Source organism: Pseudophryne corroboree, chromosome 6 (assembly GCF_028390025.1).
Source record: "Pseudophryne corroboree isolate aPseCor3 chromosome 6, aPseCor3.hap2, whole genome shotgun sequence".
Lineage (NCBI taxonomy): Eukaryota > Metazoa > Chordata > Amphibia > Anura > Myobatrachidae > Pseudophryne > Pseudophryne corroboree.
Window position 1 is genome coordinate 292,205,037 of NC_086449.1, and position 17,149 is coordinate 292,222,185.

Consider the following 17,149-nt stretch of genomic DNA (forward strand, 5'->3'; position numbering starts at 1 on the left):
AGGCACAAAAGGAGGCTGTATGTGCAGCACCCCTTTTACAAATGTCTGAACTTCAGGTACTGAAGCCAGTTCTTTTTGGAAGAAAATCGACAGGGCCGAAATTTCAACCTTAATGGACCCTAATTTTAGGCCCATAGACAGTCCTGTTTGCAGGAAATGAAGGAAACGACCCAGTTGAAATTCCTTTGTAGGGGCCCTCTTGGCCTCACACCACGCAACATATTTACGCCAAATGCGGTGATAATGTTTTGCGGTTACGTCCTTCCTGGCTTTGACCAGAGTAGGAATGACTTCTTCTGGAATGCCTTTTTCCCTCAGGATCCGGCGTTCAACCGCCATGCCGTCAAACGCAGCCGCGGTAAGTCTTGAAACAGACAAGGCCCCTGCAGTAGCAGGTCCTGTCTTAGAGGTAGAGGCCACGGTTCGTCCGTGAGCATCTCTTGAAGTTCCGGGTACCAAGTCCTTCTTGGCCAATCCGGGACCACGAGTATAGTTCTTACTCCTCTCCTTCTTATGATTCTCAGTACTTTTGGTATGAGAGGCAGAGGAGGGAACACATACACTGACTGGTACACCCACGGCGTTACCAGAGCGTCCACTGCTATTGCCTGAGGGTCCCTTGACCTGGCGCAATATCTGTCCAGTTTTTTGTTTAGACGTGACGCCATCATGTCCACCTTTGGTTTTTCCCAACGGTTTACAATCAGGTGGAAGACTTCTGGGTGAAGTCCCCACTCTCCCGGGTGAAGGTCGTGTCTGCTGAGGAAGTCTGCTTCCCAGTTGTCCACTCCCGGAATGAACACTGCTGACAGTGCTATCACATGATTTTCCGCCCAGCGAAGAATCCTTGCAGCTTCTGCCATTGCCCTCCTGCTTCTCGTGCCGCCCTGTCTGTTTACGTGGGCGACTGACGTGATGTTGTCCGATTGGATCAACACCGCCTGACCCTGAAGCAGAGGTTTTGCTTGACTTAGGGCATTGTAAATGGCCCTTAGTTCCAGAATGTTTATATGAAGAGATGTTTCCATGCTTGACCACAAGCCCTGGAAATTCCTTCCCTGTGTGACTGCTCCCCAGCCTCTCAGGCTGGCATCCGTGGTTACCAGGATCCAATCCTGAATGCCAAATCTGCGGCCCTCTAGTAGATGAGCACTCTGCAGCCACCACAGGAGAGACACCCTTGTCCTTGGCGACAGGGTTATCCGCTGATGCATCTGCAAATGCGATCCGGACCATTTGTCCAGTAGATCCCACTGAAATGTTCTTGCATGGAATCTTCCGAATGGAATCGCTTCGTAAGAAGCCACCATTTTTCCCAGGACCCTCGTGCACTGATGCACTGAGACCTGGCCTGGTTTTAGGAGGTTCCTGACTAGCTCGGATAACTCCCATGCCTTCTCCTCCGGGAGAAACACCTTCTTCTGGACTGTGTCCAGAATCATTCCTAGGAACAGTAGACGTGTCGTTGGAATCAGCTGCGATTTTGGAATATTTAGAATCCACCCGTGCTGACGTAACACTACCTGAGATAGTGCTACTCCGACTTCTAACTGTTCCCTGGATCTTGCCCTTATCAGGAGATCGTCCAAGTAAGGGATAATTAAAATGCCTTTTCTTCGTAGAAGAATCATCATTTCGGCCATTACCTTGGTAAAGACCCGAGGTGCCGTGGACAATCCAAACGGCAGCGTCTGAAACTGATAATGACAGTTTTGTACTACAAACCTGAGGTACCCTTGGTGAGAAGGGTATATTGGGACGTGGAGATAAGCATCTTTGATGTCCAGAGACACCATATAGTCCCCTTCTTCCAGGTTCGCTATCACTGCTCTGAGTGACTCCATCTTGAATTTGAACCTTTTTATGTAAGTGTTCAAGGATTTCAGATTTAAAATTGGTCTCACCGAGCCGTCCGGCTTCGGTACCACAAACAGCGTGGAATAATACCCCTTTCCTTGTTGCAGGAGGGGTACCTTGATTATCACCTGCTGGGAATACAGCTTGTGAATGGCTTCCAAAACTGCCTCCCTGTCGGAGGGAGACTTTGGTAAAGCAGACTTCAGGAACCGACGAGGGGGAAACGCCTCGAATTCCAGTTTGTACCCTTGCGATACTACCTGTAGAATCCAGGGATCCACTTGCGAGTGAGCCCACTGCGCGTTGAAATTCTTGAGACGGGCCCCCACCATATCTGAGTCTGCTTGTAAAGCCCCAGCGTCATGCTGAAGACTTGGCAGAAGCAGGGGAGGGCTTCTGCTCCTGTGAAGCGGCTGCATGGTGCAGTCTTTTTCCTCTTCCTCTGCCCCGGGGCAGAAAAGAGTGGCCTTTTGCTCGCTTGTACTTATGGGAACGAAAGGACTGAGTTTGAAAAGACGGTGTCTTTTTCTGCTGATGTGGAGTGACCTGGGGTAAAAAGGTGGATTTTCCAGCCGTTGCCGTGGCCACCAGGTCCGATAGACCAGCCCCAAATAACTCCTCCCCTTTATACGGCAATACTTCCATGTGCCGTTTGGAATCCGCATCCCCTGACCACTGTCGCGTCCATAACGCTCTTCTGGCAGAGATGGACATAGCACTTACTCTTGATGCCAGGGTGCAAATATCCCTCTGTGCATCACGCATATATAGTAATGCATCCTTTAAATGTTCTATAGTTAACAAAATATTGTCCCTATCCAGGGTATCAATATTCTCAGTCAGGGAATCCGACCATGCGACTCCAGCACTGCACATCCAGGCTGAGGCGATTGCTGGTCGCAGTATAACACCAGTATGTGTGTATATACTTTTTAGGATATTTTCCAGCCTTCTATCAGCTGGTTCTTTGAGGGTGGCCGTATCAGGAGACGGTAACGCTACTTGTTTAGATAAACGTGTGAGCGCCTTATCTACCCTAGGGGGTGTTTCCCAACGCGCCCTAACCTCTGGCGGGAAGGGATATAATGCTAATAATTTTTTAGAAATTAGCTGTTTTTTATCGGGGGAAACCCACGCTTTTTCACACACCTCATTTATTTCCTCTGACTCAGGAAAAACTATTGGTAGTTTTTTCTCACCCCACATAATACCCTTCTTTGTGGTACTTGTAGTGTCAGAAAATAAGATTTTACTTACCGATAAATCTATTTCTCGTAGTCCGTAGTGGATGCTGGGGACTCCGTCAGGACCATGGGGATATAGCGGCTCCGCAGGAGACAGGGCACAATAATAAAAGCTTTAGGATCAGGTGGTGTGCACTGGCTCCTCCCCCTATGACCCTCCTCCAAGCCTCAGTTAGGATACTGTGCCCGGACGAGCGTGCATAATAAGGAAGGATATTGAATCCCGGGTAAGACTCATACCAGCCACACCAATCACACCGTACAACCTGTGATCTGAACCCAGTTAACAGTATGATAACAACGAAGGAGCCTCTGAAAAGATGGCTCACAACAAGAATAACCCGATTTTTGTAACAATAACTATGTACAAGTATTGCAGACAATCCGCACTTGGGATGGGCGCCCAGCATCCACTACGGACTACGAGAAATAGATTTATCGGTAAGTAAAATCTTATTTTCTCTGACGTCCTAGTGGATGCTGGGGACTCCGTCAGGACCATGGGGATTATACCAAAGCTCCCAAACGGGCGGGAGAGTGCGGATGACCCTGCAGCACCGAATGAGAGAACTCCATGTCCTCCTCAGCCAGGGTATCAAATTTGTAGAATTTAGCAAACGTGTTTTCCCCTGACCAAGTAACTGCTCGGCAAAGTTGTAAAGCCGAGACCCCTCGGGCAGTCGCCCAAGATGAGCCCCCTTCCTTTTGGAATGGGCTTTTACCGATTTTGGCTGTGGCAGGCCTGCCACAGAATGTGTAAACTGAATTGTATTACAAATCCAGCGAGCAATCGTCTGCTTAGAAGCAGGAGCACCCATCTTGTTGGGTGCATACAGGCTAAACAGCGAGTCAGATTTTCTGACTCCAGCCTTCCTGGAAACATATTTTTCAGGGCCCTGACAACGTCAAGTAACTTGGAGTCCTCCAAGTCCCTAGTACCCGCAGGTACCACAATAGGTTGGTTCATGTGAAAAACAGAAAACACCTTAAGGAGAAATTGAGGACGAGTCCTCAATTCTGCCCTGTCAGAATGAAAAATTAAGTAAGGGCTTTATATATGATAAAGCCGCCAATTCTGACACACGCATGGCTGAAGCCAGGGCTAATAGCATCGTCACCTTCCATGTGAGATATTTTAAGTCCACAGTGGTGAGTGGTTCAAACCAATGTGACTTTAGGAAACTCAAAACAACATTGAGATCCCAAGGTGCCACTGGGGCACAAAAGGAGGCTGTATATGCAGTACCCCTTTTACAAACATCTGAACGTCAGGCACTAAAGCCAGTTCTTTCTGGAAGAAATTCGACAGGGCCGAAATTTGAACCTTAATGGACCCTAATTTTAGGCCCATAGACAGTCCTGTTTTCAGGAAATGTAGGAAACGACCCAGTTGGAATTCCTCTGTAGGGGCCTTCTTGGCCTCACACCACGCAACATATCTTCGCCAATGCGGTGAAAATGTTTTGCGGTTACATCCTTCCTGTCTTCGACCAGGGTAGGGATGACTTCATCTGGAATGCCCTTTCAGGATCCGGCGTTCAACCGCCATGCCGTCAAACGCGGCCGCGGTAAGTCTTGGAACAGACAAGGCCCCTGCTGGAGCAGGTCCTTTCTTAAAGGTAGAGGCCACGGGTCTTCCGTGAACATCTCTTGAAGTTTCGGGTACCAAGTCCTTCTTGGCCAATCCGGAACCACGAGTATCATTCTTACTCATCTCCCTCTTATGATTCTCAGTACTTTTTGTATGAGAGGCATAGGAGGGAACACATACTCTGACTGGTACATCCACAGTGTTACCAGAGCGTCCACCGCTATTGCCTGAGGGTCCCTTGACCTGGCGCAATATCTAGTTTTTTGTTCAGGCGGGACGCCATCATGTCCACCTTTGGTTTTTCACAACGGTTTACAATCATGTGGAAGACTTCCCGATGAAGTCCCCACTCTCCCGGGTGGAGGTCATGCCTGCTGAGGAAGTCTGCTTCCCAGTTTTCCACTCCCGGAATGAACACTGCTGAGAGTGTTATCACATGATTTTTCGCCCAGCGAAGAATCCTTGCAGTTTCTGCCATTTCCCTCCTGCTTCTTGTGCCGCCCTGTCTGTTTACGTGGGCGACTGCCGTGATGTTGTCCCACTGGATCAATACCGGCTGACCTTGAAGCAGAGGTCTTGCTAAGCTTAGAGCATTGTAAATTGCCCTTAGCTCCAGTATATTTATGTGGAGAGAAGTCTCCAGACTCGATCACACTCTCTGGAAATTTTTTCCTTGTGTGACTGCTCCCCAGCCACTCAGGCTGGCATCCGTGGTCACCAGGACCCAGTCCTGAATGCCGAATCTGCGGCCCTTTCATAGATGAGCACTCTGCAGCCACCGCAGAAGAAACACCCTTGTCCTTGGAGACAGGGTTATCCGCTGATGCATCTGAAGATGCGATCCGGACCATTTTTCCAGCAGATCCCACGTAAAGGTTCTTGCGTGAAATCTACCGAATGGGATCGCTTTGTAAGAAACCACCATTTTTCACAGGATCCTTGTGCAATGATGCACTGATACTTTTCCTGGTTTTAGGAGGTTCCTGACTAGCTCGGATAACTCCCTGGCTTTCTTCTCCGGGAGAAAACATCCTTTTCTGGACTGTGTCCAGAATCATCCCTAGGAACAGTAGACGTGTCGTCGGAAAAAAATGCGATTTTGGAATATTTAGAATCCACTCGTGCTGTCGTAGAACTACTTAAGATAGTGCTACTCCGACCTCCAATTGTTCTCTGGACCTTGCCCTTATCAGGAAAGCGTCCATATTTCTTTTAAGAAGAATCATCATTTCGGCCATTACCTTGGTAAAGACCAGGGGTGCCATGGACAATCCAAACGGCAGCGTCTGAACTGATAGTGACAGTTCTGTACCACGAACCTGAGGTACCCTTGGTGAGAAGGGCAAATTTGGACATGTAGGTAAGCGTCCCTGATATCCAGTGACACCATATCGTCCCCTTCTTCCTGGTTCGCTATCACTGCTCTGAGTGACTCCATCTTGATTTGAACGCTTGTATGTAAGTGTTCAAATATTTCAGATCTCACCTAGCCGTCTGGCTTCAGTACCACAATATAGTGTGGAATAATACCCCTTCCCTTGTTGTAGAAGGGGTACTTTGATTATCACCAGCTGGGAATACAGCCTGTGAATTGTTCCCAATACTGCCTCCCTGTCGGAGGGAGACGTTGGTAAAGCAGACTTCAGGAACTTGTGAGGGGGAGACGTCTCGAATTTCCAATGTACACCTGGGATACTACGTGTAGGATCCAGGAGTCCACTTGTGAGTGAGCCCACTGCGTGCTGAAACTCTTGAGATGACCCCCTACCGCACCTGAGTCCGCTTGTACGGCCCCAGCGTCATGCTGCGGACTTGGCAGAAGCTGTGGAGGGCTTCTGTTCCTGGGAATGGGCTGCCTGCTGCAGTCTTCTTCCCTTTCCTCTACCCCTGGGCAGATATGACTGGCCCTTTTGCCCGCCTGCCCTTATGGGGACGAAAGGACTGAGACTGAAAAGACTGTGTCCTTTTCTGCTGAGATGTGACTTGGGGTAACAAAAGGTGGATTTTTCAGCTGTTGCCATGGCCACCAGGTCCGATGGACCGCCCCTTTATACGGCAATACTTCCATGTGCCGTCTGGAATCTGCATCACCTGACCACTGTCGTCTGGCAGATATGGACATCACATTTACTCTTGATGCCAGAATGCAAATATCCCTCTGCGCATCTCGCATATATAGAAATGCATCCTTAAAATGCTCTATAGTCAATAAAATCTTGTCCCTGTCAAGGGTATCAATATTTTCAGTCAGGAAATCCGACCAAGCCCCCTCAGCGCTGCACATCCAGGCTGAGGCGATTGCTGGTCGTAGTATAACACCAGTATATGTGTATATACTTTTAGGATATTTTTCAGCTTCCTATCAGCTGGCTCCTTGAGGGCTGCCGTATCTGGAGACGGTAACGCCACTTGTTTTTATAAGCGTGTGAGCGCCTTATTCACCCTAAGGTGTGTTTCCCAACTCGCCCTAACTTCTGGCGGGAAAGGGTATACCGCCAATAATTTTCTATCGGAGGAAACCCACGTATCATCACACACTTCATTTAATTTATCTGATTCAGGAAAAACTACAAGTAGTTTATTCACACCCTACATAATACCCTTATTTGTGGTACTTGTAGTATCAGAAATATGTAACACCTCCTTCATTGCCCTTAACATGAAACGTGTGGCCCTAAAGGAAAATACGTTTGTTTCTTCACCGTCGACACTGGAGTCAGTGTCCGTGTCTGTGTCTGTGTCGACCGACTGAGGTAAATGGGCGTCTTTACAAGCCCCTGACGGTGTCTGAGACGCCTGGACAGGTACTAATTTGTTTGCCGGCCGTCTCATGTCGTCAACCGACCTTGCAGCGTGTTGACATTATCACGTAATTCCTAAATAAGCCATCCATTCCAGTGTCGACTCCCTAGAGAGTGACATCACCAATACAGGCAATTTGCTCCGCCTCCTCACCAACATCGTCCTCCTACATGTCGACACACACGTACCGACACACAGCACACACACAGGGAATGCTCTGACAGAGGACAGGACCCCACTAGCCCTTTGGGGAGACAGAGGGAGAGTTTGCCAGCACACACCAAAAACGCTATAATTATACAGGGACAACCCCTTATACAAGTGTTTTCCCTTATAGCATTTTTATATATGTAATCATATCGCCAAATAAGTGCCCCCCCTCTCTGTTTTAACCCTGTTTCTGTAGTGCAGTGCAGGGGAGAGCCTGGGAGCCTTCCTCACAGCAGAGTTGAGCAGGAAAATGGCGCCGTGTGCTGAGGAGAATAGGCCCCGCCCCCTTTTCGGCGGGCTCTTCTCCCAGAGTTTGTGAGATCTGGCAGGGGTTAAATACATCCATATAGCCTCAAGGGCTATATGTGATGTATTTTAGCCATAAAAAGGTATTATACATTGCTGCCCAGGGCGCCCCCCCCAGCGCCCTGCACCCTCAGTGACAGTTGGTGACTGTTGGTGAAGTGTGCTGACAACAATGGCGCACAGCTGCAGTGCTGTGCGCTACCTTATGAAGACTGAAAGTCTTCTGCCGCCTGTTTCTGTACCTCTGGACCTCTTCAACTTCGGCATCTGTAAGGGGGGTCGGCGGCACGGCTCCGGGACGAACCCCAGGGTGAGACCTGTGTTCCGACTCCCTCTGGAGCTAATGGTGTCCAGTAGCCTAAGAAGCAAATCCATCCTGCACGCAGGTGAGTTTTCTTCTCTCCCCTAAGTCCCTCGTAGCAGTGAGCCTGTTGCCAGCAGGACTCACTGAAAATAAAAAAACTAACTTAAACTTTTATTCTAAGCAGCTCAGGAGAGCCACCTAGATTGCACCCTTCTCGTCGGGCACAAAAATCTAACTGAGGCTTGGAGGAGGGTCATAGGGGGAGGAGCCAGTGCACACCACCTGATCCTAAAGCTTTTCTTATTGTGCCCTGTCTCCTGCGGAGCCGCTATATCCCCATGGTCCTGACGGAGTCCCCAGCATCCACTAGGACGTCAGAGAAAGGTTCAATGCCTCTTTCATTGCCGTGATCATGTAACGTGTGGCCCTACTGGACATTACGTTTGTCTCGTCACCGTCGACACTAGACTCAGTATCTGTGTCAGGGTCTGTGTCGACCCACTGAGGTAACGGGCGTTTTAGCGCCCCTGACGGTGTCTGAGACGCCTGGACAGGCACTAATTGATTTGCCGGCTGTCTCATGTCGTCAACAGTTTTTTGCAAATTGCTGACATTATCACTTAATTGTTTAAATACAATCATCCAGTCAGGTGTCGACTCCCTAGGGGGTGACATCACCAACACAGGCAACTGCTCCGCCTCCACATCATTTTCCTCCTCATACATGTCGACACACGCGTACCGACACACAGCACACACACCGGGAATGCTCTGATAGAGGACAGGACCCCACTTAGCCCTTTGGAGAGACAGAGGGAGAGTCTGCCAGCACACACCCAGCGCTATATATATATACAGGGATAACCTTATATAAGTGTTATTCCCTTATAGCTGCTGTTATTATCGTTATTTGCTGCCAAAAATGCCCCCCCTTCTCTTTTTTACCCTGATTCTGAAGCAGGACTGCAGGGGAGAGTCAGGGAGCCGTCCTTCCAGCGGAGCTGTGAGGGAAAATGGCGCTTGTGTGCTGAGGAGATAGGCTCCGCCCCTTCACGACGTCCTTATCTCCCGCTTTTTTGTGTAAAAATGGCAGGGGATTAAAATACATCCATATAGCTCAGGATCTATATATGTGATGTATTCTTTTTGCCACCTAAGGTATATACTGTTATATTGCGTCTCAGGGCGCTCCCCCCCAGCGCCCTGCACCCTCAGTGACCGGAGTGTGAAGTGTGCTGAGAGCAATGGCGCACAGCTGCGGTGCTGTGCGCTACCTTAGACTGAAGACAGGATGTCTTCTGCCGCCGATTTCACCGGACCTCTTCGTCTCTTCTGGCTCTGTAAGGGGGACGGCGGCGCGGCTCCGGTGACCCATCCAGGCTGAACCTGTGATCGTCCCTCTGGAGCTAATGTCCAGTAGCCTAAGAAACCCGATCCACTCTGCACTCAGGTGAGTCCGTTTCTTCTCCCCTTAGTCCCACGATGCAGTGAGCCTGTTGCCAGCAGGACTCACTGAAAATAAAAAAACCTAAACTAAACTTTTATTCTAAGCAGCTCAGGAGAGCCACCTAGATTGCACCCTTCTCGGCCGGGCACAAAAATCTAACTGAGGCTTGGAGGAGGGTCATAGGGGGAGGAGCCAGTGCACACCACCTGATCCTTAAGCTTTTATTTTGTGCCCTGTCTCCTGCGGAGCCGCTATTCCCCATGGTCCTTACGGAGTCCCAGCATCCACTAGGACGTCAGAGAAAATTCCATTTACATAAACCAGAGAGAAGCAGAAAATTTAATTGAAACAAAGGCTGTTAATTAAATGCAAACCAAGTTTTTCAGCAAAGAAAGTAAATTACACTTATAAAAGCACATTAAAGTCCACTTATCTTTTAATAGTATATAATATACATCTTCCACCTATTTGGAAGTTATGCAATATTGTCGCATAACAAACAGATACGTAACGTTAGTTACTATGATTTGGCCCTGTACTATTAACATGAATTAAATAGTAGTTTAGTGCACAACTGCGACAGCAAGGTTTCTGTGTTAGTGAGATATGTGGCTTGAGACTACATAATGATAATAATAATAATGATGTCACACCAGCATATTCCCAAAAGCAGACAGGCAATCGCTGCGTACTGAGCCATGCCCTTACATGTATCTTCCTCACTGCTCCATAGAAACCCCTTTGAGCACAGCACAAGAAACTAAGGACATAAAAGAAAACGAGAACTACCATGGAAACTCAAAGCATATCGCAAAAACTTTCACAAAATATACCATAACGCAGCAACATATTACAATATAGTACAAAGTATGATTGTTATGCATCATGGGGAAGGTAATGTGTATATGTATTGCCTACAGTAGCTATTGTTTCCAGGAGAAATTTAAAAGGTAGCGGCAGTTCTTATTCAGTGATGGCACAAATATTTCTATGTGCTACTCTCACACCAATTCTGTTCCCTTTGCAGAGTTAGCCTACAAATACAATCCACAATAGGATCGACCAAGAGTGAAAAACCCCTATTAATAATGAATGAAAATGAATAAATAATGAATGTTGGTCACTTTATGTTCCTGTATAGGTCACAAACACTTATAGTGCAGAGTCAATATAATGTATGCTTTCAGTCTGGTAGTATTTACCTTCAAAGCTCATAGTAATGCGAAGTACAAAGTAAAGGCAGACAACCAATACATTTCCAGTTTGGTTAAAATGGCGCTTGTCTGCATCATCCACTACATGACACTGACAAGTGGGACACTTCACTTTGAATTGGAGCGAATATCTGGGTGACCAGACTACCTGCTCCCTAATGTTAACTAATCCCTAATAAAAACAACTAACCTCGCACTACTATAAACTCTTACCAGTTTCTGGTTGACTGAATGTGTACTGGCTACTAGAAGAAAAGCTCATGTTCATCTCTGTGCTTCCACCAGCATTTTCTGGAATCTCTTCCTCCTCCAAGGACCCAATATCATCAATCTTAGGAGGCTCTAAGGTAGCAATGTCAGAGTCATCACTGACAGCTTCACAATGACCTCCATCACCCAGCATGCTGTCTGCATCATGGCATGCTCCATGTGCAAGTGAGCTCTCTGGTTTGGTATAAGAGCTAAAGGAAGACAAAAGCTGCAACAAAGACAGTAAAAGAAAAACTTGAAGCAATCATATAATCATGAGAACAGGGGTCAAAGAACCCTTTGTTTGTTTAATAAAAATAACATACCATAAATACTATTAAAGGCTAACCAGAAAAATACTAATGCAAACTGTCAAGGTGTGAATGTCAAAATTTATAGACGAAGGGCGGTATCCTATTGCCAGCGCTGATTTAAGGCATGGCAAAAACGGGCATTTTAGCCCAATTGTATTATCGGGTTATCCAATTATAGCTAATTTTTACCGTGCAGTAAATGACCCGTTTTCGGGCAATAAAACATGGGTTCCGGGATAAGTTCCCAGACCCATGTGTTATTGCAGAAAAACAGGTCTTAAAGGGCTGCTTATTGGAGATTCTGTGGCACAAGGAACATAATTCCCGGGAAGTGCTTGCAGTCACAGCTAACTGGTCAGCCCCCAGGGGATCCATTAGCTGCGGTAATTTACCACGGCTAATATGATACCTGTCCAAGGGGGTAATTCAATTGTGCCTGATAAATTTCCACGAAAAAAAAGGGGCTTTATCGTGATTTTGGATAGCCCCCAGGGAATCAATTAGCCACGCTAAATTACCACGGCTAATTGAATCTCCCCTAAGAGGCAGATTCAGTAGCACACAAGTCCATTTTGCAATCAGATCTTGCAATCTTTAGCACGGTGTATGCTCTTTTGCAGTCTTTGTGTAACTCATAGTCATGCGCAGGCAACTGAATGGGCGGAAACAAGGCGCTCCACACGTAGGATGTGTTCGGAGGACTTCCCTTGGGTGTGTAGGTGGAATTGCAGGCTATGCAGTGCTGTGAGCATGCAGAAAGTTGACAGTCCTCAGATGGGTAAGAGACAGCCCTGGTGGAACTATGCAATGACTGCTACTTCCACAAGTGGGAGAACCAGAATGTGCAGCCACACAGATGAGATGCACATAGGCAGTGGCAGCCGGAGCTCAGTACTGAGCTCCGGCTTCCGGCGCTGTCACTGTGCGGCGTGCGCTATGGGAGAGACGTCAGTCATGACGTCTCTCTCATAGTGCTGAGGAGCGGACACCAAGAGGAGGACTGCAGTGGTCTGGAAGCGAGAACGGGGCTCGGTAAGTATGATGTTTTTTTCTTCCTTAGTGCAGCGGGGTCAAACTACGGGGGGGACATTACTACTGGGGGGCATTACTACTGGGGGGTCATCTATTGGGGGCATTACTACTGGGGGCAGCTACTGGGGGTATTATTACTGGGGGGCAACTACTGGGGACATTACTACTGGGGGGTCATCTATTGGGGGCAAACTCCTAGGCAGCATTACTACTGGGGGCAAACTACTGGGGGCATTACTACTGGGGGGTCATCTATTGGGGGCAGCTACTGGGGGACATTTTTACTGGGGGCCATCTACTGGGGGTATTATTACTGGGGGGCATCTACTGGGGGCATTACTACTGGGGGGTCATCTATTGGGGGCAAACTCCTAGGGGGCAAACTACTGGAGGACATTATTACTGGGGGTCATCTATTGGGGGCAAACTCCTAGGGGGCATTACTACTGGAAGACATTATTACTGGGGGGCATCTACTGGGGGGAACATTATTACTGGGGGGCATCTACTGGGGGCAAACTACTGGGGGACATTATTACTGGGGGCCAACTACAAAGGGGCTAACTAATGGGGGCATACTACAGGAGGGCATTACTACTGGTGGCGTAACTACAGGGGCATTACTACTGGCGGCTTAACTACAGGGGGGCCAAACTACTTGGGGCATAACTACAGGGGCCAAACTACTGGGGGCATTACTACAAGGGGGGCATAACTACAGGGGCTAAACTACAATGGGGCAAACTACAGGGGGGCATTTCTACTGGTGGCTAAACTACAAGCAGGCAAACTACTGGGGGCATTACCACTGGGAGGCTAAACTAAAGGGGGCGGGTGTAAACTACTGGGGTCATAACTGCAGGGGCATTACCACTGGGGGCATAACTACTAGGGCGCTAAATGACTGGGGGCATTACTACAGGCAACATTACTACTGGGGGCAATACGGGCAGTGTATAAGGGGCACAACTACTATGGGGTCTATATAAGGGGCACTACCAGTACAGTGGAGATTGCATAATGAGCGCTACAACTGTGGGCATTGTATAAGAAGTGCCACTTCACATGCACTGAAGCCGCACGCAAATGTACTTGCCCCTTCCATGGTGCCCCCCCTATCATTTTCTTCTGGATCCGCCCCTGCACACAGGAGAATATCTGCATTTATTTCCACTGTTGCAAAGCTGCCGCACTTGCAGTCAACTCGTGTGTCAGGATAAATAGAATAACATTGTACTTTTAAGTGCCCTAGTTGTAGCTCTCCTTTTCTAAACTTAAATCTATCAGCTATGGTCAAGTGGGAGAAGAGCGGAGGCGAGGGCAGGTCCTTCCTGCAAATGTGCTGGTGGCGGAACACACAAAGTCTGCAGTGGCTGTTAGGATATCAAAGGGGCGGAGCCAGAATGGATGCCGGGCAGAAGACAGGGAAGTAATCAACTTCCCTGCCCATTTTGTCACGGCATTCAGACTACACCATCCTGAGATAGCGAATCTGAACACACAGGAGAAGAGGAAAGCTCTGCTTTCCATCTTTTAATGAATCGCACTCACCATACTAAAGTATGGTGATGCAACTCAGCCATGGAGCAGCGGTGTCACTGGAGAAGTAATAAACTTCTCCACAAAAGCCAGCTCTGGTTTAAGGCAGTCTAGAGTTGCAGTCTTGTTGCACACAGCAGTTTGGTTGCGTGCGATGGGACCACACATTTAAGCATGGGATACGCCCATGAACAGTTGAGTGGCTGGACGAAGTTTACTCTTTTATATTTTTACTTATATCTTTAGATTATTGTCACCATAGATTGTATAGGATATCACCATAGTTTCATTTGTTTTTCTTCCTTTATGTATCAGTTTTCCAATATACTGTATGTATGTGTTCCATGAACTTTCACACCGTTTAACTTTTGTAGTGCGCCAAACATGGCTACCTCACCTGATACGCTCATGGATGGAATGAAAAATACATGGTTATGACGTTATGTTAGGCCTTACTCCTACTGTTAAGTCATTGCAACAACCCCATTTTGTGTCATCTCTTCTAGGGGTAACCTATTCCACCCGTGGTAATCCTACATAATGAGCCCAAGGCGGCTGCCTCACCTGGTACCTTTCAAGGTGGAATATATAAGCCATGGAATGTATTACCCAAAGTGACTGCACCAATCCTACATTATGTTTATTGTGCTCTGTGGGGTTTTTATTTTATTTCTGTGTGGTTTTCTACAGTTGTAAAATGTGATAGAATGTAAAAAAAAAAATAAAAAAATTAAAAAATAGGATTTTGATAACCTACCGGTAAATCCTTTTCTCCTAGTCCGTAGAGGATGCTGTTGACGACATCAGGACCATGGGGTATAGACGGGATCCGCAGGAGACATGGGCACTCCAAAGACTTTTCATTGGGTGTGAACTGGCTCCTCCCTCTATGCCCCTCCTCCAGACCTCAGTTGTAGGAACTGTGCCCAGGGAGACAGACATTTCGAGGAAAGGAATTACTTAACTAGTGGTGAGATACATACCAACTCGCACCCTCAACCATGCCGCACACATGGCATTCAACATAACAAACGCCAACAGGCATGAACTAATTGCAGCAACATGCTGAAACCAAGATAACACAACTTGTGTAACTGTAATAACTAAACTGCAGGTAAAGTACGCACTGGGACGGGCGCCCAGCATCCTCTACCTACTAGGAGAAAAGGATTTACCGGTAGGTTATCAAAATCCTATTTTCTCATACGTCCTAGAGGATGCTGGGGACGACATCAAGACCATGGGGTCTATACCAAAGCTCCAGTACGGGCGGGAGAGTGCGGATGACCCTGCAGCACCGATTGACCAAACTTTAGGTCCTCATCGGCCAAGGTGTCAAACTTGTAGAACTTTGCAAATGTGTTTGACCCTGACCAAGTAGCTGCTCGGCAAAGTTGTAATGCCGAGACCCCCCGGGCAGCCGCCCAGGATGAGCCCACCTTCCTAGTGGAGTGGGCCTTTACCGACGTTGGTAACGGCAATCCAGCCGTAGTATGAGCTTGCTGAATCGTATTTCTAATCCAACATGCAATAGTCTGCTTGGAAGCAGGACAGCCAATCTTGTTGTGATCATACAGGATAAACAGAGCCTCTGTTTTCAGTATACGAGCTGATCTAGCAACATAGATTTTCAAAGCTCTAACCACATCTAGAGACTTTGAATCAGTGAATGTGTCAGTAACTACTGGCACCACAATAGGTTGGTTTATGTGAAAAGCAGAAACCACCTTTGGAAGAAAATGTTCGCAACTCTGCCCTATCTTCATGGAAAATCAGGTAAGAGCTCTTGTAAGACAAGGCCCCCAATTCCAACACCCGCCTTGCGGATGCCAATGCCAAAAGCATCACCACTTTCCAAGTGAGAAACTTCAACTCTATCTTTTGTAGAGGCTTAAACCAGTCCGATTGAAGGAACTGCAATACCACGTTAAGGTCCCATGGTGCCGCTGGAGGCACGAATGGAGGCTGGATGTGCAGAACCCCTTTCACGAACGTCTGAACCTCTGGAAGAGAGGCCAATTGTTTTTGGAAGAACACCATTTCTGGCCTGAATAAGGGTGGGGATGACCTCCTTAGGAATACCCTTCCTGGCTAGGATACGGCGCTCAACAGCCATGCCGTCAAACGTAGCCGCGGTAAGTCTTGGTACAGCAGGTCCTCCCGAGGAGGAAGAGGCCAAAGATCTGGGTACCAAGCCCTTCTTGGCCAGTCTGGGGCAATGAAGATTGCTCGAACCCTTGTCTTTTTTATGATCCTGAGTACTTTTGGGATCAGCGGAAGTGGAGGGAAAACATACACTGACGGAACACCCACTGGGTCACCAGTGCATCCACTGCTACTGCTTGAGGGTCTCTCGACTTGGAACAGTATCTCTGAAGCTTCTTGTTGAGACGAGACGCCATCATGTCTATTTGAGGAACTCCCCAAAGACTTGTCACCTCTGCGAAGACTTCTTGGTGGAGGCCCCACTCTCCTGGATGGAGATCGTGTCTGCTGAGGAAGTCTGCTCCCAGTTGTCTACTCCCGGAATGAATATTGCTGACAGAGCTTGTAGATGTTTTTCTGCCCAGCGGATGATTTTTGTCACCTCTGCCATTGCCGCTCTGCTTTTCGTTCCGCCCTGCCTGTTTATGTATGCGACTGCTGTTACACTGTCCGCCTGGATCTGTACGGGACGGTCTTGAAGACAATGTACCGCTTGTTGAAGGCCGTTGTAAATGGCTCTTAGCTCCAGAACGTTTATGTGAAGGCAGGCTTCCTGTTGTGACCAATGTCCCTGGAAGTTTTCTCCCTGAGAGACTGCTCCCCAGCGTCGGAGACTTGCAGCCGTGGTTACTAGGACCCAGTCCTGAATCCCGAACCTGCGTCCCTCTAGCAAGTGAGAGCTGTGCAACCACCACAGGAGAGAAATCCTGGTTTTTGACGACAGGATTATCTTTCTGTGCATGTGTAGGTGTGACCCTGACCACCTGTCCAACAGGTCCCACTGGAATACTCTGGCATGGAACCTGCCAAACTGTATGGCCTCGTAGGCCGCCAC

At 48.0% G+C, this 17,149-nt stretch overlaps 1 protein-coding gene across 4 annotated transcripts in view; it reads right to left on the minus strand.

The window, feature by feature from the left end:
• Nucleotides 1-17,149, minus strand: part of CCPG1 (cell cycle progression 1) — a 158,424-nt gene that overhangs the window by 106,904 nt on the left and 34,371 nt on the right. For all 4 annotated transcript variants that reach the window (XM_063926127.1, XM_063926128.1, XM_063926125.1 and 1 more), the window contains exon 5: nucleotides 11,189-11,453. In XM_063926127.1, the coding sequence (XP_063782197.1) occupies nucleotides 11,189-11,453 (265 nt within the window). The remainder of the gene's footprint in view (nucleotides 1-11,188; nucleotides 11,454-17,149) is intronic.